This window comes from Citrus sinensis, chromosome 9, assembly GCF_022201045.2.
Source record: "Citrus sinensis cultivar Valencia sweet orange chromosome 9, DVS_A1.0, whole genome shotgun sequence".
NCBI lineage: Eukaryota > Viridiplantae > Streptophyta > Magnoliopsida > Sapindales > Rutaceae > Citrus > Citrus sinensis.
In genome coordinates, this window is record NC_068564.1 from 4354702 (window position 1) to 4378890 (window position 24189).

Sequence of the window (24189 nt, forward strand, 5' to 3'; positions counted from 1 at the left end):
TGTCGTGCTGTCTTGGCATGCTTGGTCTTGTCTGGTCCTTTTGATAAGTTACGTTTGTTGCTTGGCAGATTTCTGCTTTTTTGTTTTCGTTGCTTTCCTCTGTGTAGTATTAACTTGTTTCATCATCATGGCTAATAATACTACTGCTGCCGAGGCTGAAGTGCAGGGGGTGTATCCTTAAAATAAAAAACTTATCTCAGCAAACAAACTATTTCTTTTAATTAAAATTTTAACGTCAAAGGAAATAAGCGAGTATTATGAAAGCTGGGTTTAGTGGTCAATTCAATACACCCATTGCTAGTTTAAAAATAAAAAAAATTACTTGAGATTTTCCACCTTTTTTTTATCAAATGACATTACTTACGGGGTAGTTAAGAAGTTTCATGGTTGCACGGGCCTCTATAAATAGACAAAAACGTTTGAACTTGAAGAGTATTACACAACTTATTAAGGGAAAATGACTTCAAAGAAGTGCTTCCTTGTTTGGCAGGTGATCTTTGTTATCATGCTTCTCCTAGCCTCAGCTGTATCCCCGAGGTCCACGACTCTGTGGGAAGCTACCAACAATCAATCAACTTGTGAGTATCAATTTTTATTTTATTCTTTTTTTTTAACTTTAATCATTTTAGATAATCAGCTCGTAGTCTCTCATACACAGTACTTAAAAAGAAATGTTTGATTCTAAGTTTATGTGTAGGCTTGCAGATATAATTAATTAATGACAAAATTTCTATTGTATGTAAAAACAGACGAGAAAGATGGGAAGCGCCTGAGGGCATATGGCCATTCTTGGTGGCACAATTATGCTGTGGCTGATAAACATTAGTTGACCTTCGAGTGCGTGGCTTCGACATTAAACAAGTTTAATTTCTTTGAATTTCTATTGTCAATGAATAATAAAAGAGTACAGGTGAAATTACTCCCGCGTCTTCGCTGCATGATCAATCAATCTCATTTTTCTACAATATTGTACTTGTGTATTGATAAGATCCAGTGGAAAGGGCAAAAAAATGTTATTATTATGTGTTTCAATAAATATAGATTTATTTATCTATTTGTAGAAGTTAAAAGTAATTTTTAGGTCCTTACTGTCCTTAAGATTTATATTTCAGCAGCAAGTATTACAAAAAAATAAATTATCGAGTACTTGTCCTCATAATTTTTTAATTTATTAATTTTTAAAAGTAAGCGTGGATTAATCCCATATTGAGATTTGAACCCGGATAATTAATTAAATAAAGCTAATAAAAAACTTCTGATCAAGCCTACACAATAGTTTGATTTATATATTGATATGATTAATTGTTCCACGTTTTATACTTAATATATGTGATTGTTTTTATTGGGTTAGTGTCTGCCGTCCTATTGATTTAGTAAGATAATAATAATAATAATAATTTAATTTTATAATGTGCGAATTTACAAACGGCGAACTTCCATTAGAAAAAACAAAATCAAGTATTTGAAAACAAGTATATAATTTATATTTTAAATCATGTATCACCTAGTAAAACCCGTCACATATTAAAAATTATGGACATTATTTATTTTGTATTTTAAATAATGTATCATCCGATAAAATTTGTCACGTGTTAAAAGTTGTGGACATTATTATTATTTTTTATACACTGATATTACAATCAGAAGTATACTGATATTTACAATAAAAAATCCATTGAACTATTTGTTTTTAATGTGGTTTTAAAATACAGCCTACTAACATTTCATATCAGGACTCTTTGTCTTTGATGCGGTTTTAAGACACAGCTCCAATATTATGTCTCCATAATTCATATATTACTGAAAGAAACCGACTCTTAAGCAGAGGAATACCGACTCTATTCTGTGTAAAATTGAGCCCTAGCTTGGCACCCAAAGTTAAGTACCTGGGTTGTCGCCAATGGGCTAATGGGCCGTGGACATTATTTTTATAATTAACTTGTGCTATAATTTAACAGCATGGAGTGAATGAATGACGACAAATAATATGAATATCACTTTCTCCTTTGTCAAATTTTACTGCCATCTCTCGTCACGCCGCAAATTTACTCGCATTATTATTCATTTCCATTTTTCCACACGATTTAATTCATAAATTAATGATAACGGGAAATTAATGTCGAGGGCCAATTTGACTTAAACGCGTTTTCAAAAGCCAGAGATGCACCAAACAGCTACAGTTTAGCATCGCTTCGTATCTCTTTGCTTGATCATCTGATTTCATCTCTACTGATCATCAGCCTCATGGCGGAAACCCAAAACAATAGCAAAGTCAAAGTTCACGAGGTTACTAAACTCACCCCGTTCTCCTCCAACTCAACAACCGCGGCTCCGTTCACTCTTCCGCTCACCTACTTCGACACTTACTGGTTCAAGTTCCCTCCTGTTGAACGCCTCTTCTTGTATCAAATCACTGAGTTAACCAGCGATTCATTCAACTCAGCAATCCTCCCAAAACTGAAACACGCCCTCTCCCTCACTCTCCTTCACTATACCCCGCTCGCTGGTCACTTGATGTGGCCTCCGGATGCCGCTAAGCCAGCCATCTACTACTTTCCAGACGACGGCGTTTCGCTCACAGTCGCCGAGTCCAACTCCGATTTTGCTCTCCTATCTGGGAGCGGGATTCGTGATGCTGCAGAGTTTAATCCTTTGGTGCCCCAGTTATCCATATCGGACGACAAAGCCGAGGTAATCGCCATCCAAATAACATATTTTCCTAATCAAGGCTTCTCAATTGGTGTCTCGTATCACCATTCGCTTCTTGATGGGAAAAGTTGTACGATGTTTATCAAATCATGGGCTTATTTTTCCAAACAAATTCAATCATCAGACGTTCACAACGCTAATCCTTCTTTGGCACCGGAACTTACCCCATGTTTTGACCGTACGGTCATCAAAGATCCCGATGGGATCGACATGGTGTACGTTAAGCACTGGATGGATTTTACCGGATCGTCCGACACACGAAGCTTGAAGGTTTTGGCTACAGCGGTTGATAAAGAAGGAAGCTCCGACTTTGTTCGAAAAACATTTGAATTGAGTGGTGAAGACATAAAGAAGCTTAGAGATAAGGTTAACAAAATTAATAACGAAGCATGGGAATCAAAACAACTTCATTTATCGACTTTTGTGCTTACATGTGCTCACGCGTACGTTTGCCAGATTAAAGCCAAACGAGTAGAAGCTAACACAACCGTTAAGTTTGCGGTGGGAGGGGATTGCAGGGGCCGTCTGGATCCTCCAGTTCCTACTAATTATTTTGGAAATTGTATTGGAAGTGTAATTGCGGAGGCAAAAGCAAGTGATATGATACGGGACGATGGGGTTGCTGTTGTTGCAGAGAAATTAAGTGAAATGATTAAAGTGCTGAAGGGGAATGGGGTGCAAGGATCAGAGGATAAGATGGTAAAGACAATTGCGATGTTGAAAGAGAAAGGACATGTAATGCTAACGGCAGCCGGGTCAAACCGTTTTGATGACTACGGGTCCGATTTCGGATGGGGGAGGCCTAAGAAGGTGGAGATTGTGTCAGTAGACAGGACAGGGGCTATTTCTTTGGTGGAGAGTAAAGATGGAGGTGGTGGTGTTGAGATTGGTGTTGTTTTGAAGAAGCAACAAATGGAGGTTTTTGCTTCTCTCTTTGTTAAATGTTAATGGCCTAGAAGATCTTTGAATTACGTACGTGTAAGTATAATTACGATTAATGTTACAATTATGCGGGAAGTTATTTGGTGTGATGCTGCTTTGCCATGGCAAGGCAAAAATCTAGACTTACCCTTTTTGGGCCGTTTTGATGTTTGCCTTAGCCGGATACCAAAACTTTTTTGTCTGCGTGCTAGTAAAGGAGTACGTGTTGTACATTCAAAATAATAATAATTAAAGTTATTGGGTTCGCCTAAGGTAAATTTAACGTGAGTTACCGGCTGACCCTCAAAATATCATTCAGTCTCCTATACTCTATGTTATTTATAATTAATTTATAATTATTATCAAATATTTTGTATTGTAAAATTTCGTTGAGTTTCTTATACTTTGTTTTATAATACTTATGAATAAATTATAAGTAATATAGAGTATATGAGGCTAATTAATATTTTGCGAGCCAGCCGTAAGTTACGTTAAATGTAATTTAGGCGGACCCAAAGTTGTTGGTTATGTAGACTAGTGGATCCACCTTAGGCTTTTTTTTTTTAATTTTTTTTGGGACTCCTATTTTTATTGTTTAATTAAAATTATGTATTATCACTGACTTACTGTTCTATTTTTATGTTGACTTTATTTGTAAGGAATTTAATAATTTATTTTTATTTAGTTTTAATAACAATACAACATGTAACAATCTAACAAGCTTATCATATTAACCAAACTAACAATAAATAAATAATTCAAATGCAAAATAACTAAATTAATATGAAATAATGACAAATACACTTAAGGTACAATTGTGACTACTTGGTGTGTCTGTTTTAATAATTTTAAGTGTTACATATTTTTTAATTTTCAAATTAACTTAAGGGTCAAGGATTGGGTTAAAGGTTTTGGTAAGGCCCTAACCTTGCCTCATAATGTAATGGACCTTGATTTCTTAAGCCTTATCTCAACTCATAACCTTTAATATTCGGGCCGAAGTACTAAAAATTGTAAATCGTTAAATTCTTATTTTCAATCTCATCCAAATGTGGTGTAACTAATTAGAAAGCATTCCTTTTTGTCTAAGAAATCTTCTAATTATTTTGATGTACACTTTTTTTAAGCCTATGCAAAACATTAGTAAAACCCTTTAATCAAGGAATTCTTTTAATATGAAAGCCATTCCTTTGATCTTTCTGAAAGAAATCTTCCGTTATTTACAAAACCATTCATTTGATCTTGCAAGAAAAATATCAATTTTGAGGATTCTCTTTCATTCCCTCTTTCTTTTGACATATTTCCTTTGTGATGGTGGAAGTGGTTATTAATGGTGCGGCCGAACAACCTTTTTTTTCTTTTTTTCCCAATTGAAGAAATTGAAAATCAATTGAAAAGGAACTCACATTACTCTCACTTAGACCACCATACTCCATAAATCCATTATTGACATGATGGCTAATCTTAAACCCATGAATTTGAGGACCCTCAAACACGCTCTAATCATATATATTAAAATTTTTTGGAATTATAGAGAAAAGATAAATTTCACTCTTATTCATTCAAGAGCACAAAGGCTGAATTTATACAAGTATTTGATACAATTAACATAATTTAGGAATAAAATTGACAAAAAATCCTTTTTAATCAATAATTAATATGGCAATAATCAATCATTTGATTGATTGTTTTATTTCCATCAATATTATTTGATTCTTATCATATTGGACTATTTGAAACAAATTATACCCTATCCTAATTTTGGGGAGCTAAAGTGGCTTAAGATTGCTTATTCTTGAGGACTATGGGATTAGTCAAATAGGATTATAGATTGACATAATAATTTATTATTATTGAAATTATATTAATATGTGTGAACATAATAAAAAATATTAATTTTTGTAAAATCATGTTATCAATAATATATATATGATAGTGACTGTGATGGAGTTGGTCAACCATGAAGTACTAATGGCTAAGGATAATCATCATATCCTAATAGTAAATGCAAATTTAATATTTATCTTTATGATTGTACAGTCATCATTAGTGTTCTACCGTAGAATGTTCCAATACAGTCGGACCTATATACATATTTATTCTTTTTTCAAGATAAGCCATCAATATCTTGAATTGTTGATATTTGTTTGTGCTAGCTAGCTGTTACGATGTCCACTTTACATGGAAAAGTATTCAATGGAAAAGGCATGTCCACAGATTAAAATACTAAATTTTAGACCACGTATTCAATATCTTTAATTTTTGTTCTTTTAAAAACCTCAACTTATCTTTCATTTTTTCTTTTGGTTAAGAATAAAAAAGAATTCAACTCACCTCCATTTTTCTGTTATGTTTTGAATAAAAATGGGATAATTTAAGGTTTTCAAAAGTAAGGGAGGTAATTTAAAAATAGCAATATATAAATGGTTAATCCAAAATTTACTCTAAATAAAAGAGACATTTTTTTTAATGGCACTTTCAAATTAGTGTTAGAAGGTTTAAAGATAATTTTATTATTTGGTATTTTTTCTTTCCTTTCTTTTTTTTTTTTGGATAAAATCACCTTCTCTAAATTCCTTCACTAAAATTTGAAAAAAATGGCAAAACAGTATCATCACCAACCGCATGTCCACCTCGACTCTTCAACTCCATTACTAAAGAAAAAGTATTTGCCCCATGTTTACAATTTAGGTATTTTGATTATCTTATTGTTAGCAGTATTGTCGTGCTGTCTTGGCATGCTTGGTCTTGTCTGGTCCTTTTGATAAGTTACGTTTGTTGCTTGGCAGATTTCTGCTTTTTTGTTTTCGTTGCTTTCCTCTGTGTAGTATTAACTTGTTTCATCATCATGGCTAATAATACTACTGCTGCCGAGGCTGAAGTGCAGGGGGTGTATCCTTAAAATAAAAAACTTATCTCAGCAAACAAACTATTTCTTTTAATTAAAATTTTAACGTCAAAGGAAATAAGCGAGTATTATGAAAGCTGGGTTTAGTGGTCAATTCAATACACCCATTGCTAGTTTAAAAATAAAAAAAATTACTTGAGATTTTCCACCTTTTTTTTATCAAATGACATTACTTACGGGGTAGTTAAGAAGTTTCATGGTTGCACGGGCCTCTATAAATAGACAAAAACGTTTGAACTTGAAGAGTATTACACAACTTATTAAGGGAAAATGACTTCAAAGAAGTGCTTCCTTGTTTGGCAGGTGATCTTTGTTATCATGCTTCTCCTAGCCTCAGCTGTATCCCCGAGGTCCACGACTCTGTGGGAAGCTACCAACAATCAATCAACTTGTGAGTATCAATTTTTATTTTATTCTTTTTTTTTAACTTTAATCATTTTAGATAATCAGCTCGTAGTCTCTCATACACAGTACTTAAAAAGAAATGTTTGATTCTAAGTTTATGTGTAGGCTTGCAGATATAATTAATTAATGACAAAATTTCTATTGTATGTAAAAACAGACGAGAAAGATGGGAAGCGCCTGAGGGCATATGGCCATTCTTGGTGGCACAATTATGCTGTGGCTGATAAACATTAGTTGACCTTCGAGTGCGTGGCTTCGACATTAAACAAGTTTAATTTCTTTGAATTTCTATTGTCAATGAATAATAAAAGAGTACAGGTGAAATTACTCCCGCGTCTTCGCTGCATGATCAATCAATCTCATTTTTCTACAATATTGTACTTGTGTATTGATAAGATCCAGTGGAAAGGGCAAAAAAATGTTATTATTATGTGTTTCAATAAATATAGATTTATTTATCTATTTGTAGAAGTTAAAAGTAATTTTTAGGTCCTTACTGTCCTTAAGATTTATATTTCAGCAGCAAGTATTACAAAAAAATAAATTATCGAGTACTTGTCCTCATAATTTTTTAATTTATTAATTTTTAAAAGTAAGCGTGGATTAATCCCATATTGAGATTTGAACCCGGATAATTAATTAAATAAAGCTAATAAAAAACTTCTGATCAAGCCTACACAATAGTTTGATTTATATATTGATATGATTAATTGTTCCACGTTTTATACTTAATATATGTGATTGTTTTTATTGGGTTAGTGTCTGCCGTCCTATTGATTTAGTAAGATAATAATAATAATAATAATTTAATTTTATAATGTGCGAATTTACAAACGGCGAACTTCCATTAGAAAAAACAAAATCAAGTATTTGAAAACAAGTATATAATTTATATTTTAAATCATGTATCACCTAGTAAAACCCGTCACATATTAAAAATTATGGACATTATTTATTTTGTATTTTAAATAATGTATCATCCGATAAAATTTGTCACGTGTTAAAAGTTGTGGACATTATTATTATTTTTTATACACTGATATTACAATCAGAAGTATACTGATATTTACAATAAAAAATCCATTGAACTATTTGTTTTTAATGTGGTTTTAAAATACAGCCTACTAACATTTCATATCAGGACTCTTTGTCTTTGATGCGGTTTTAAGACACAGCTCCAATATTATGTCTCCATAATTCATATATTACTGAAAGAAACCGACTCTTAAGCAGAGGAATACCGACTCTATTCTGTGTAAAATTGAGCCCTAGCTTGGCACCCAAAGTTAAGTACCTGGGTTGTCGCCAATGGGCTAATGGGCCGTGGACATTATTTTTATAATTAACTTGTGCTATAATTTAACAGCATGGAGTGAATGAATGACGACAAATAATATGAATATCACTTTCTCCTTTGTCAAATTTTACTGCCATCTCTCGTCACGCCGCAAATTTACTCGCATTATTATTCATTTCCATTTTTCCACACGATTTAATTCATAAATTAATGATAACGGGAAATTAATGTCGAGGGCCAATTTGACTTAAACGCGTTTTCAAAAGCCAGAGATGCACCAAACAGCTACAGTTTAGCATCGCTTCGTATCTCTTTGCTTGATCATCTGATTTCATCTCTACTGATCATCAGCCTCATGGCGGAAACCCAAAACAATAGCAAAGTCAAAGTTCACGAGGTTACTAAACTCACCCCGTTCTCCTCCAACTCAACAACCGCGGCTCCGTTCACTCTTCCGCTCACCTACTTCGACACTTACTGGTTCAAGTTCCCTCCTGTTGAACGCCTCTTCTTGTATCAAATCACTGAGTTAACCAGCGATTCATTCAACTCAGCAATCCTCCCAAAACTGAAACACGCCCTCTCCCTCACTCTCCTTCACTATACCCCGCTCGCTGGTCACTTGATGTGGCCTCCGGATGCCGCTAAGCCAGCCATCTACTACTTTCCAGACGACGGCGTTTCGCTCACAGTCGCCGAGTCCAACTCCGATTTTGCTCTCCTATCTGGGAGCGGGATTCGTGATGCTGCAGAGTTTAATCCTTTGGTGCCCCAGTTATCCATATCGGACGACAAAGCCGAGGTAATCGCCATCCAAATAACATATTTTCCTAATCAAGGCTTCTCAATTGGTGTCTCGTATCACCATTCGCTTCTTGATGGGAAAAGTTGTACGATGTTTATCAAATCATGGGCTTATTTTTCCAAACAAATTCAATCATCAGACGTTCACAACGCTAATCCTTCTTTGGCACCGGAACTTACCCCATGTTTTGACCGTACGGTCATCAAAGATCCCGATGGGATCGACATGGTGTACGTTAAGCACTGGATGGATTTTACCGGATCGTCCGACACACGAAGCTTGAAGGTTTTGGCTACAGCGGTTGATAAAGAAGGAAGCTCCGACTTTGTTCGAAAAACATTTGAATTGAGTGGTGAAGACATAAAGAAGCTTAGAGATAAGGTTAACAAAATTAATAACGAAGCATGGGAATCAAAACAACTTCATTTATCGACTTTTGTGCTTACATGTGCTCACGCGTACGTTTGCCAGATTAAAGCCAAACGAGTAGAAGCTAACACAACCGTTAAGTTTGCGGTGGGAGGGGATTGCAGGGGCCGTCTGGATCCTCCAGTTCCTACTAATTATTTTGGAAATTGTATTGGAAGTGTAATTGCGGAGGCAAAAGCAAGTGATATGATACGGGACGATGGGGTTGCTGTTGTTGCAGAGAAATTAAGTGAAATGATTAAAGTGCTGAAGGGGAATGGGGTGCAAGGATCAGAGGATAAGATGGTAAAGACAATTGCGATGTTGAAAGAGAAAGGACATGTAATGCTAACGGCAGCCGGGTCAAACCGTTTTGATGACTACGGGTCCGATTTCGGATGGGGGAGGCCTAAGAAGGTGGAGATTGTGTCAGTAGACAGGACAGGGGCTATTTCTTTGGTGGAGAGTAAAGATGGAGGTGGTGGTGTTGAGATTGGTGTTGTTTTGAAGAAGCAACAAATGGAGGTTTTTGCTTCTCTCTTTGTTAAATGTTAATGGCCTAGAAGATCTTTGAATTACGTACGTGTAAGTATAATTACGATTAATGTTACAATTATGCGGGAAGTTATTTGGTGTGATGCTGCTTTGCCATGGCAAGGCAAAAATCTAGACTTACCCTTTTTGGGCCGTTTTGATGTTTGCCTTAGCCGGATACCAAAACTTTTTTGTCTGCGTGCTAGTAAAGGAGTACGTGTTGTACATTCAAAATAATAATAATTAAAGTTATTGGGTTCGCCTAAGGTAAATTTAACGTGAGTTACCGGCTGACCCTCAAAATATCATTCAGTCTCCTATACTCTATGTTATTTATAATTAATTTATAATTATTATCAAATATTTTGTATTGTAAAATTTCGTTGAGTTTCTTATACTTTGTTTTATAATACTTATGAATAAATTATAAGTAATATAGAGTATATGAGGCTAATTAATATTTTGCGAGCCAGCCGTAAGTTACGTTAAATGTAATTTAGGCGGACCCAAAGTTGTTGGTTATGTAGACTAGTGGATCCACCTTAGGCTTTTTTTTTTTAATTTTTTTTGGGACTCCTATTTTTATTGTTTAATTAAAATTATGTATTATCACTGACTTACTGTTCTATTTTTATGTTGACTTTATTTGTAAGGAATTTAATAATTTATTTTTATTTAGTTTTAATAACAATACAACATGTAACAATCTAACAAGCTTATCATATTAACCAAACTAACAATAAATAAATAATTCAAATGCAAAATAACTAAATTAATATGAAATAATGACAAATACACTTAAGGTACAATTGTGACTACTTGGTGTGTCTGTTTTAATAATTTTAAGTGTTACATATTTTTTAATTTTCAAATTAACTTAAGGGTCAAGGATTGGGTTAAAGGTTTTGGTAAGGCCCTAACCTTGCCTCATAATGTAATGGACCTTGATTTCTTAAGCCTTATCTCAACTCATAACCTTTAATATTCGGGCCGAAGTACTAAAAATTGTAAATCGTTAAATTCTTATTTTCAATCTCATCCAAATGTGGTGTAACTAATTAGAAAGCATTCCTTTTTGTCTAAGAAATCTTCTAATTATTTTGATGTACACTTTTTTTAAGCCTATGCAAAACATTAGTAAAACCCTTTAATCAAGGAATTCTTTTAATATGAAAGCCATTCCTTTGATCTTTCTGAAAGAAATCTTCCGTTATTTACAAAACCATTCATTTGATCTTGCAAGAAAAATATCAATTTTGAGGATTCTCTTTCATTCCCTCTTTCTTTTGACATATTTCCTTTGTGATGGTGGAAGTGGTTATTAATGGTGCGGCCGAACAACCTTTTTTTTCTTTTTTTCCCAATTGAAGAAATTGAAAATCAATTGAAAAGGAACTCACATTACTCTCACTTAGACCACCATACTCCATAAATCCATTATTGACATGATGGCTAATCTTAAACCCATGAATTTGAGGACCCTCAAACACGCTCTAATCATATATATTAAAATTTTTTGGAATTATAGAGAAAAGATAAATTTCACTCTTATTCATTCAAGAGCACAAAGGCTGAATTTATACAAGTATTTGATACAATTAACATAATTTAGGAATAAAATTGACAAAAAATCCTTTTTAATCAATAATTAATATGGCAATAATCAATCATTTGATTGATTGTTTTATTTCCATCAATATTATTTGATTCTTATCATATTGGACTATTTGAAACAAATTATACCCTATCCTAATTTTGGGGAGCTAAAGTGGCTTAAGATTGCTTATTCTTGAGGACTATGGGATTAGTCAAATAGGATTATAGATTGACATAATAATTTATTATTATTGAAATTATATTAATATGTGTGAACATAATAAAAAATATTAATTTTTGTAAAATCATGTTATCAATAATATATATATGATAGTGACTGTGATGGAGTTGGTCAACCATGAAGTACTAATGGCTAAGGATAATCATCATATCCTAATAGTAAATGCAAATTTAATATTTATCTTTATGATTGTACAGTCATCATTAGTATTCTACCGTAGAATGTTCCAATACAGTCGGACCTATATACATATTTATTCTTTTTTCAAGATAAGCCATCAATATCTTGAATTGTTGATATTTGTTTGTGCTAGCTAGCTGTTACGATGTCCACTTTACATGGAAAAGTATTCAATGGAAAAGGCATGTCCACAGATTAAAATACTAAATTTTAGACCACGTATTCAATATCTTTAATTTTTGTTCTTTTAAAAACCTCAACTTATCTTTCATTTTTTCTTTTGGTTAAGAATAAAAAAGAATTCAACTCACCTCCATTTTTCTGTTATGTTTTGAATAAAAATGGGATAATTTAAGGTTTTCAAAAGTAAGGGAGGTAATTTAAAAATAGCAATATATAAATGGTTAATCCAAAATTTACTCTAAATAAAAGAGACATTTTTTTTAATGGCACTTTCAAATTAGTGTTAGAAGGTTTAAAGATAATTTTATTATTTGGTATTTTTTCTTTCCTTTCTTTTTTTTTTTTTGGATAAAATCACCTTCTCTAAATTCCTTCACTAAAATTTGAAAAAAAATGGCAAAACAGTATCATCACCAACCGCATGTCCACCTCGACTCTTCAACTCCATTACTAAAGAAAAAGTATTTGCCCCATGTTTACAATTTAGGTATTTTGATTATCTTATTGTTAGCAGTATTGTCGTGCTGTCTTGGCATGCTTGGTCTTGTCTGGTCCTTTTGATAAGTTACGTTTGTTGCTTGGCAGATTTCTGCTTTTTTGTTTTCGTTGCTTTCCTCTGTGTAGTATTAACTTGTTTCATCATCATGGCTAATAATACTACTGCTGCCGAGGCTGAAGTGCAGGGGGTGTATCCTTAAAATAAAAAACTTATCTCAGCAAACAAACTATTTCTTTTAATTAAAATTTTAACGTCAAAGGAAATAAGCGAGTATTATGAAAGCTGGGTTTAGTGGTCAATTCAATACACCCATTGCTAGTTTAAAAATAAAAAAAATTACTTGAGATTTTCCACCTTTTTTTTATCAAATGACATTACTTACGGGGTAGTTAAGAAGTTTCATGGTTGCACGGGCCTCTATAAATAGACAAAAACGTTTGAACTTGAAGAGTATTACACAACTTATTAAGGGAAAATGACTTCAAAGAAGTGCTTCCTTGTTTGGCAGGTGATCTTTGTTATCATGCTTCTCCTAGCCTCAGCTGTATCCCCGAGGTCCACGACTCTGTGGGAAGCTACCAACAATCAATCAACTTGTGAGTATCAATTTTTATTTTATTCTTTTTTTTTAACTTTAATCATTTTAGATAATCAGCTCGTAGTCTCTCATACACAGTACTTAAAAAGAAATGTTTGATTCTAAGTTTATGTGTAGGCTTGCAGATATAATTAATTAATGACAAAATTTCTATTGTATGTAAAAACAGACGAGAAAGATGGGAAGCGCCTGAGGGCATATGGCCATTCTTGGTGGCACAATTATGCTGTGGCTGATAAACATTAGTTGACCTTCGAGTGCGTGGCTTCGACATTAAACAAGTTTAATTTCTTTGAATTTCTATTGTCAATGAATAATAAAAGAGTACAGGTGAAATTACTCCCGCGTCTTCGCTGCATGATCAATCAATCTCATTTTTCTACAATATTGTACTTGTGTATTGATAAGATCCAGTGGAAAGGGCAAAAAAATGTTATTATTATGTGTTTCAATAAATATAGATTTATTTATCTATTTGTAGAAGTTAAAAGTAATTTTTAGGTCCTTACTGTCCTTAAGATTTATATTTCAGCAGCAAGTATTACAAAAAAATAAATTATCGAGTACTTGTCCTCATAATTTTTTAATTTATTAATTTTTAAAAGTAAGCGTGGATTAATCCCATATTGAGATTTGAACCCGGATAATTAATTAAATAAAGCTAATAAAAAACTTCTGATCAAGCCTACACAATAGTTTGATTTATATATTGATATGATTAATTGTTCCACGTTTTATACTTAATATATGTGATTGTTTTTATTGGGTTAGTGTCTGCCGTCCTATTGATTTAGTAAGATAATAATAATAATAATAATTTAATTTTATAATGTGCGAATTTACAAACGGCGAACTTCCATTAGAAAAAACAAAATCAAGTATTTGAAAACAAGTATATAATTTATATTTTAAATCATGTATCACCTAGTAAAACCCGTCACATATTAAAAATTATGGACATTATTTATTTTGTATTTTAAATAATGTATCATCCGATAAAATTTGTCACGTGTTAAAAGTTGTGGACATTATTATTATTTTTTATACACTGATATTACAATCAGAAGTATACTGATATTTACAATAAAAAATCCATTGAACTATTTGTTTTTAATGTGGTTTTAAAATACAGCCTACTAACATTTCATATCAGGACTCTTTGTCTTTGATGCGGTTTTAAGACACAGCTCCAATATTATGTCTCCATAATTCATATATTACTGAAAGAAACCGACTCTTAAGCAGAGGAATACCGACTCTATTCTGTGTAAAATTGAGCCCTAGCTTGGCACCCAAAGTTAAGTACCTGGGTTGTCGCCAATGGGCTAATGGGCTGTGGACATTATTTTTATAATTAACTTGTGCTATAATTTAACAGCATGGAGTGAATGAATGACGACAAATAATATGAATATCACTTTCTCCTTTGTCAAATTTTACTGCCATCTCTCGTCACGCCGCAAATTTACTCGCATTATTATTCATTTCCATTTTTCCACACGATTTAATTCATAAATTAATGATAACGGGAAATTAATGTCGAGGGCCAATTTGACTTAAACGCGTTTTCAAAAGCCAGAGATGCACCAAACAGCTACAGTTTAGCATCGCTTCGTATCTCTTTGCTTGATCATCTGATTTCATCTCTACTGATCATCAGCCTCATGGCGGAAACCCAAAACAATAGCAAAGTCAAAGTTCACGAGGTTACTAAACTCACCCCGTTCTCCTCCAACTCAACAACCGCGGCTCCGTTCACTCTTCCGCTCACCTACTTCGACACTTACTGGTTCAAGTTCCCTCCTGTTGAACGCCTCTTCTTGTATCAAATCACTGAGTTAACCAGCGATTCATTCAACTCAGCAATCCTCCCAAAACTGAAACACGCCCTCTCCCTCACTCTCCTTCACTATACCCCGCTCGCTGGTCACTTGATGTGGCCTCCGGATGCCGCTAAGCCAGCCATCTACTACTTTCCAGACGACGGCGTTTCGCTCACACTCGCCGAGTCCAACTCCGATTTTGCTCTCCTATCTGGGAGCGGGATTCGTGATGCTGCAGAGTTTAATCCTTTGGTGCCCCAGTTATCCATATCGGACGACAAAGCCGAGGTAATCGCCATCCAAATAACATATTTTCCTAGTCAAGGCTTCTCAATTGGTGTCTCGTATCACCATTCGCTTCTTGATGGGAAAAGTTGTACGATGTTTATCAAATCATGGGCTTATTTTTCCAAACAAATTCAATCATCAGACGTTCACAACGCTAATCCTTCTTTGGCACCGGAACTTACCCCATGTTTTGACCGTACGGTCATCAAAGATCCCGATGGGATCGACATGGTGTACGTTAAGCACTGGATGGATTTTACCGGATCGTCCGACACACGAAGCTTGAAGGTTTTGGCTACAGCGGTTGATAAAGAAGGAAGCTCCGACTTTGTTCGAAAAACATTTGAATTGAGTGGTGAAGTCATAAAGAAGCTTAGAGATAAGGTTAACAAAATCAATAATGAAGCTGGGGAATCAAGACAACTTCATTTATCGACTTTTGTGCTTACATGTGCTCACGCGTACGTTTGCCAGATTATAGCCAAACGAGTAGAAGCTAACACAACCGTTAAGTTTGCGGTGGGAGGGGATTGCAGGGGCCGTCTGGATCCTCCAATTCCTACTAATTATTTTGGAAATTGTATTGGAAGTGTAATTGGGGAAGCAAAAGCAAGTGATATGATACGGGACGATGGGGTTGCTGTTGTTGCAGAGAAATTAAGTGAAATGATTAAAGTGCTGAAGGGGGATGGGGTGCAAGGATCAGAGGATAAGATGGTAAAGACAATTGCGATGTTGAAAGAGAAAGGACATGTAATGCTAACGGCAGCCGGGTCAAACCGTTTTGATGACTACGGGTCCGATTTCGGGTGGGGGAGGCCTAAGAAGGTGGAGATTGTGTCAGTAGACAGGACAGGGGCTATTTCTTTGGTGGAGAGCAAAGATGGAGGTGGTGGTGTTGAGATTGGTGTCGTTTTGAAGAAGCAACAAATGGAGGTTTTTGCTCCTCTCTTTGTCAATGGCCTAGAAGATCTTTGAATTACGTACATGTAAGTATAATTACGATTAATGTTACAATTATGCGGGGATTTATTTGGTGATGATACTGCTTTGCCCTGGCGAGGCAAAAATCTAGATTTACCCTTTTTGGGCAGTTTTGAATTGATGTTTGCCTTAGCCGGATAGCAAAACTTTTTTGTCTGCGTGCTAATAAATGAGTAGCTGTTGTACTTAAAGTTGAGTTTAAGTTACATTTACCCTGCTACCGGCTGACCCGCAAAATATCATTTAGCCTCCTATACTCTATATTATTTACAATTTATTTATAATTATTCTCAAATATTTTGTATTGTAAAATTTTGTTGAGTTTCTTATACTTTATTTTATAATACTTATGAATAAATTATAAATAAAATAGCGTATATGAAGCTAATTAATATTTTGCGAGTCAATCATAAGTTACGTTAAATGTAACTTAGGCGGACCCAAAGATGTTGGTTAGGTAGACTAGTGGATCCACCTTAGGCTTTTTTAAAAAAAAAATTTTTATGGGACTCCTATTTTTAATGTTTAATTAAAATAATGTATTATCACTGACTCACTGTTCCATTTTTATGTTGAATTTATTTGTAAGGAATTTAATAATTTATTTTTATTTAGTTTTAATAACAATACAACATGTAACAATCTAACAAGATTATCATATTAACCAAACTAACAATAAATAAATAATTCAAATACAAAATAACTAAATTAATATGAAATAATGACAAATACACTTAAGGTACAATTGTGACTACTTGGTGTGTCTATTTTAATAATTTTAAGTGTTACATATTTTTTAATTTTCAAATTAACTTAAGGGTCAAGGATTGGGTTAAAGGTTTTGGTAAGGCCCTAACCTTGCCTCAGAATGGAATGGACCTTGATTTCTTAAGCCTTATCTCAACTCATAACCTTTAATATTCGGGCCGAAGCACTAAAAATTGTAAATCGTTAAATTCTTATTTTCAATCTCATTCAAATGTGGTGTAACTAATTAGAAAGCATTCCTTTTTGTCTAAGAAATCTTCTAATTATTTTGATGTACACTTTTTTTTAAGCCAATGCAAAACATTAGTAAAACCCTTTAATCCAGGAATTCTTTTAATATGAAAGCCATTCCTTTGATCTTTTTGAAAGAAATCTTCCGTTATTTAGAAAACCATTCCTTTGATCTTGTCAAGAAAAATATCAATTTTGAGGATTCTCTTTCATTCCCTCTTTCTTTTGATATTATCTCCTTTGTGATGGTGGAAGTGGTTATTAATGGTGCGGCCGAACAACCTTTTTTTTCTTTTCTTTTTTCCCAAATGTAGAAACTGAAAATCAATTGAAAAGGAACTCACATTACTCTCACTTAGACCACCGTACTCCATAAATCCATTATTGACATGATGGCTAAGCTTAAACCCATGAATTTGAGGACTCTCAAACACGCTCTAATCCTATTAAAAATTTTTGGAAGGGAAAATATCTACCGTCCACCTGTTTTTCTCAACTTTCTCAAAAATACACAATTCTTTTTTTTCTGGAATCCACCTAAAGTTACATTTTGTTTCACTTTTCCACTTCCGTTTAGAATCCGTTAAGAAAACTAACGAAATTTTAAAAAATGACCATTTTACCCCCAAATGAAAATTACAATTTCACTCTAAAAAATCTCAAAAATAATCAGATTTAATAATGAATATCATTATTGGTACGTTAATGAAGTACAAAAAAGTCTTAACTACTAGAGATTATAATTCAATGAATAATAAAACTCTACTTATCTTAAATTTAATTGATGGTTTGCAAGATTGGCTATTTTTAATACTAATATTATAATTTAGCATTCTAATTATAGACATATTTAAAAAAAAAAACCTTGCATTTGATGTTTGTGGAATTAATTTCTTTATTGACCGATGGGAAAAATAATTAGAATTAATCTAATTATTTTTGGTAATTTTTAAGGTGAAATTGTAATTTTCGTTTTGGGGGGTAAAATTGTTATTTTTTTAAGTTTCTGTTAGTTTTCTTAACAGATTCCAAACGGAAGTAGAAAAGTGAAATAAAATGTAACTTTAGGTGGATCTAGCCAAAAAAAAAAATTGTGTATTTTTAAAAAAGTTGAAAAAAACAGGTGGACGGTGGATATTTTCCCTTTTTGGAATTATAGAGAAAAGATAAATTTCACTCTTATTCATTCAAGAGCACAAAGGCTGAATTTATACAAGTATTTGATACAATTAACATAAAATAGGAATAAAATTGACAAACAATCCTTTTTAATCAATAATTAAGATGGCAACAATTAATCATTTGATTGATTGTTTTATTTCCACAATATTGTTTGACTCTTATCAGATTGGACTATTTGAAACAAATTATACCCTATCCTAATTTTGGGGAGTTAAAGTGACATAAGATTGCTTATTCTTGAGGACTATGGGATTAGTCAAATAGGATTATAGGTTGACATAATAATTTATTATTATTAAAATTATATTAATATGTTAGGAAGGCTTGCACTATTTACAATTGCGCGGGAAAATGAGATTCCCCTTTGCCCAACTTATTGACCACCTTTCTATTCTGGAGGATATCCAGGCTAGCTTAACTGACTTGTGTAGGTAATATGGCTTTTAAGTATCCACCAACTATTCGAAGATTCATATTTTATTAAAAATATACGAACGCTTTTTTCTTTTACAATTATTCACCTAAAATTTATAAAGCACAATAGATATTCACTTTTCTGTTAACCGTCGTGAAAAATTAATCATCTCATAAGGATAGTGTAATCATTTAGCAAAATCACAAACTTTTACAGGATTTTCAGATTTTTTCTTTTCAAGTGATCCCAATAATCCCATTGCTTATTCACTTCGTGCCCCAATTTGCATGAAGAAGAAACTAATAACGATAAAGATAAAACTTAAAATATTCTTATCGTTAGTCTTGTAATTATCTTTGTAGTTATCGTTAGTCTTGTAATTATCCTTGTAGTTATCTTGTAAGCTAATGTTTATCATATGTATTCTTAGCTTGTATATAAGTGAAGTATATGTGATATGAACCTCATTGAAAACTGAGGCTTACAAATCGTCCTCCAGAGTTTTATTGTTCTATGGTATCAGAGCTTTATAAGTCTAACGACCTTTGTGTTAAATTCTCAATCTTTTCATGATGAGTTCTTCTTCCACTTCCCATGCTAGTTCTTCGTCTCTGCCCTCTAATATTACCAATTCAGTCAATGTTCGTCTTGACCGAAATAATTATCCTTTGTGGCTTGCTCAAATTGTGCCTCTTCTTCGCAGTCGTAATTTGCAAAAATATGTTGATGGCACAAGCATTTGTCCTGCTCCTTTTCTAAAAGACGAAAATGGAGAAGTAACTGATATAATTAATCCAGCATATGAGGAATGGATTCAGAACGATCAACTTGTTCTCTCTTGGATTAATGGCTCTCTTTCTCAATCCTTGCTAAGTACTGTTGCACGTTACACTTCTGCACGTGCTGTCTGGTCTTCTTTAGAACAATGTTTTGCTTCCCAAAATCAACAACGAATCGTCGAGTTGCGCACTAAGCTAGTTACTATTAAACGTGGTGATCTTTCTATTTCTAATTTTCTAGATAAAATTCACTCTATTGCTGACAATCTCTCTCTCTCTGGTAGTCCTATTTCTGATGAAGACTTGGTCTCCATCATTATGAGTAATGTTGGTCCTTTATATGAAAATACAGTTGCCTCTATTCAAGCTCGTGAAACTCCTATTAGTTATGCTGGTCTTGAAGCTTTACTTTTGAGTGCTGAGCGACGTCTCACTTCTATTAAACAATATCTTTATCCATCCGACTCAACAGTTGTCATGAAAGCCACTCGAGGTGGCCCAAATAATAGAGGTGGTCGTGGCTTCCTGCGTAATAATGGTGGTCGTGGTGGTGTTAATAATTTTTCTGGGGGTTTCAATGGTGGTAACAGTTTTACTGGATGGTCTAGTGGTTCTAATCATACTGGTTTTGGTTCTCAAAATAGAGGGCTACTGCCAACTCCAGGACATGGGAATTTTTCCTCTTCGCCAAATTTCAATCCTGGTAATGGTCCTATCAACAAACACCCAATGGGTCCTTTTCCTTCTAGTAATTGGATTCAATGCCAAATCTATCAGAAAATGGGTCACTCAGCTATTGATTGCTACAATCGCATGAATCATGCATATGAGGGTCGTATCCCTCCCCAACGGCTTTCTGCAATGATTTCTACATCAACATCTTTTAGTTCCCCAAATTGGTTAACAGATACTGGTGCTAATGCTCATATAACTCCAGATAATGGGAATTTAATGCATTCTTGTGATTACAATGGTCAGGATACCATCAGTGGTGTCGTCAATGGTTCAGGTTTGCCTATTAAATCCATTGGTCATTCTTACTTATCTGCTAATTCTTCCACTTTTCTTTTAAATGATGTTCATCATTGTCCACAAGCTTCCCATAATATTTTATCCGTTCATAAATTTGCTAATGACAATCATTGTAGTTTCACCTTCTTTCCTGATTATTTTGTTGAACAGGATCTGGCAACGAAGAAGACACTTTTCCGCGGACCGAGCAGTAATGGTCTTTATCTATTTCCTGGTCGAATTTTTCAACCTAGTCATCCATTTTCTTATGTTGGTGTTCGTAGTGATGCTCGAATTTGGCATTCACGGCTTGGACATCCTTCATCCATAGTTTTAAATAAACTTATATCTTTTAATAAGCTACTCATTTTGGGATCTCGATCTTTATTTTTTTGTTCGTCATGTCCTTTAGGAAAGAGTCAGAAATTACCTTTTACAGGTTCTTTTTCAGTCTCTCATTCTCCTTTGGAATTAATACATTCTGATGTTTGGACCTCTCTTATTCGTTCTATTTCTGGTTATAAATATTATGTTATCTTTATTAATAATTTTTCCAGATATGTATGGCTTTATCCTATGCGATTGAAATCTGGTGTTTTTATAATTTTTAAAACTTTTAAATCGTTGGTCGAAAATATGTTTTCCACTACTATTAAGTCACTTCAAACTGATGGTGGTGGTGAATATGTTAAATCATCAATTTAAGGATTATCTAAATACTCATGGCATTAATCATCATCTCACATGTCCTCATCATCCTGAACAAAATGGTATTGCTGAACGTAAACATAGACAAATTGTTGACATGGGCTTAACTTTACTTGCACATGCCTCCATGCCTACTACTTATTGGACTGAAGCTTTTTATACATCTGTATATTTAATTAATCGTCTACCATCTCAATCTTTAAAATTTCGAGTACCGTACTCTTTACTATTTTCTAAAACTCCTCAATATGATTTTTTAAAGACCTTTGGATGTGCATGTTACCCTTATCTTCGCCCTTACAATTCAAATAAATTACAATTTCATTCTAAAGAGTGTGTTTTCTTGGGATACTCATTCAATCAACATGGATATCGTTGTTTGCATATTCCTTCAGGCACTGTATTTATATCTCGTCATGTTCTTTTTAATGAAAATAAATTTCCTTTCGTTGACCATGTTACTGCTAGGCCTCCGGGGGTGAGTACTTCAATGTCAGATTCTACAGGACTCAATATTCTTTGGATTAATGCTAATACTTCACATTCAGCTCCAACAAAACCTACATCACAATCTCCTTCCCAAGCCACGTCACCATCTTTATTTAATTCACCTTTACCACATTCCCTATCATCTCCAATTAATTCTCCATCATTACATTCAAGTGCCTCTTCATCTTCCTCCACTCCACTCATCTCAAATACAAATTCTCTTAGCCTTAATTCGGCCCCTACCAATTCAAGTAATAATACAATTCCAGAATCATTATCTTCACCTACACTGACACCATCGATGCCCTGTGATAATATTACTTCGGATGCATTATCTTCTCATCCAATGGTCACTCGAGCAAGAGCCGGTATTGTGAAACCAAACCTAAAATATGCAAATGTAGTTACTAATGATGCTGTTGAGCCTAATGGTTTTGTACATGCAAATAAGGAATCTCGTTGGCGACAGGCAATGGGTGATGAATTTAATGCTCTTCAAAGAGCTGGTACTTGGGTATTAGTTCCTCCACATCCATCTTACAATGTCCTTCCAAATAAATGGGTGTATCGAATTAAGCAAAAAGTTGATGGAAGTATTGAGCGTTATGAAGCTCGTTTAGTTGCTAATGGTTTTCATCAACAACCTGGCCTTGATTTTGGTGAGACGTTCAGTCCAGTGGTTAATCACAATACCATTCGTCTCATTTTAGCTATATATGTTACCAATAGCTGGCCTATTCGACAGTTAGATGTGCAAAATGCTTTCCTGCATGGTTATTTACAGGAGGATGTCTATATGCGCCAACCTATTGGCTTTATTGATCCACAATATCCTACTTTTGTGTGTAAGCTTCGCCGATCTCTCTACGGCCTTAAACAAGCTCTTAGGGCATGGTTTCAATGTTTCTCTAGTCATTTAGAACAATTGGGCTTTCATGAATCACTAGCAGACTATTCTCTATTTATTTCTTCACATAATTCAATGCTTCTATATTTACTCATCTATGTTGATGATATTTTAATTACGGGAAATAGTTCATATCATATTTCTCAAATGATACATCATATGAGCAAATTATTATCTATGAAAGATCTTGGTCCTGTACATTATTTTCTGGGTATTGAAGCTACTCAAACAGCAATGGGGCTCAACTTATGTCAAACCAAGTATATTCTAGATCTTTTACATCGCACTGAGTTCCTCCATTCAAAGCCTATGACAACACCAGCAGTGAGTGGTCGTCGTCTCAGTCTGTTTGATGGTGATTTACTTTCAAATCCCACCGAATATCGTAGTGTTGTTGGTGCTTTGCAGTATCTTACAATCACTCGTCCGGATATTTCATTTGTCGTTAATCAGGTTTGTCAATACATGCATTGTCCTACAACAACTCATTGGTGTGCAGTTAAACGCATCTTGCGGTATTTGAAGGGTACAACCACTCATGGTCTGCTTTATTCATCTGGTTCAATAGAACTACAAGCCTTTTCTGATGCCAACTATGCTGGTGATCCTGATGATCGAGTATCCACAGGGGGTTCCTGCATATTTATTGGACCTAATCTCATTTCTTGGAGTTCTAAGAAGCAAAAAAGGGTTTCTCGTTCCAGTACCGAGGCTGAGTACAAATAGCTTGCATATACAGCTGCTACTTTATCTTGGTTTCGATCTTTGTTCAAAGACTTACATATTCCTCTGTCTTGTCCTCGCATGTGGTGTGATAACATAAGTGCCATTTCCTTGGCCTCCAATCCTGTGTTTCATGCCCGGACTCGTCATGTAGAGGTTGACTATCATTATGTTCGAGAAAATATTGTTCGCGGAGAGCTTGATGTTCGTTATATCTCTACTCTCGATCAACTTGCTGATTGTCTTACTAAAGACCTGTCTACTTCTCGCTTTTGCTATCTAATTTCCAAGCTTCCAGTTTGTTCTTGTCCTGTCAGCTTGCGGGGGTGTGATAACGATAAAGATAAAACTGAAAATATTCTTATCGTTAGTCTTGTAATTATCTTTGTAGTTATCGTTAGTCTTGTAATTATCCTTGTAGTTATCTTGTAAGCTAATGTTTATCATATGTATTCTTAGCTTGTATATAAGTGAAGTATATGTGATATGAACCTCATTGAAAACTGAGGCTTACAAATCGTCCTCCAGAGTTTTATTGTTTTAGAAACTTGGTTCTACTATTCAATCTCAATATTATTTTCACTAAAATCCTTCCAT

At 34.0% G+C, this 24189-nt stretch overlaps 1 protein-coding gene and 3 long non-coding RNA genes across 18 annotated transcripts in view; all 4 read left to right on the plus strand.

Moving 5' to 3' along the window:
* LOC102611729 (malonyl-CoA:anthocyanidin 5-O-glucoside-6''-O-malonyltransferase-like) overlaps positions 1-24189 on the plus strand; it is a 42113-nt gene that overhangs the window by 10646 nt on the left and 7278 nt on the right. For 2 of the 15 annotated variants that reach the window (XM_052433372.1, XM_052433371.1), the window contains exon 2: positions 16285-16570. The exons of 1 other annotated variant lie outside the window; for it this stretch is intronic. In XM_052433372.1, the coding sequence (XP_052289332.1) occupies positions 16285-16373 (89 nt within the window). In that variant the 3' untranslated portion in view covers positions 16374-16570. Of the gene's footprint in view, positions 1-1801; positions 3581-8155; positions 9932-10002; positions 10604-14603; positions 16571-24189 lie in introns of those variants that run through there. 12 more of the 15 variants (XM_052433382.1, XM_052433380.1, XM_052433370.1 and 9 more) reach the window with 11 other exon arrangements.
* Positions 54-1054, plus strand: LOC127899704 (uncharacterized). Its single transcript, XR_008051661.1, has 2 exons — positions 54-578; positions 750-1054. It is a non-coding gene; the product is annotated as an uncharacterized LOC127899704 (long non-coding RNA).
* Positions 6405-7405, plus strand: LOC127899706 (uncharacterized). Its single transcript, XR_008051663.1, has 2 exons — positions 6405-6929; positions 7101-7405. It is a non-coding gene; the product is annotated as an uncharacterized LOC127899706 (long non-coding RNA).
* On the plus strand, positions 12758-13758 carry LOC127899707 (uncharacterized). Its single transcript, XR_008051664.1, has 2 exons — positions 12758-13282; positions 13454-13758. It is a non-coding gene; the product is annotated as an uncharacterized LOC127899707 (long non-coding RNA).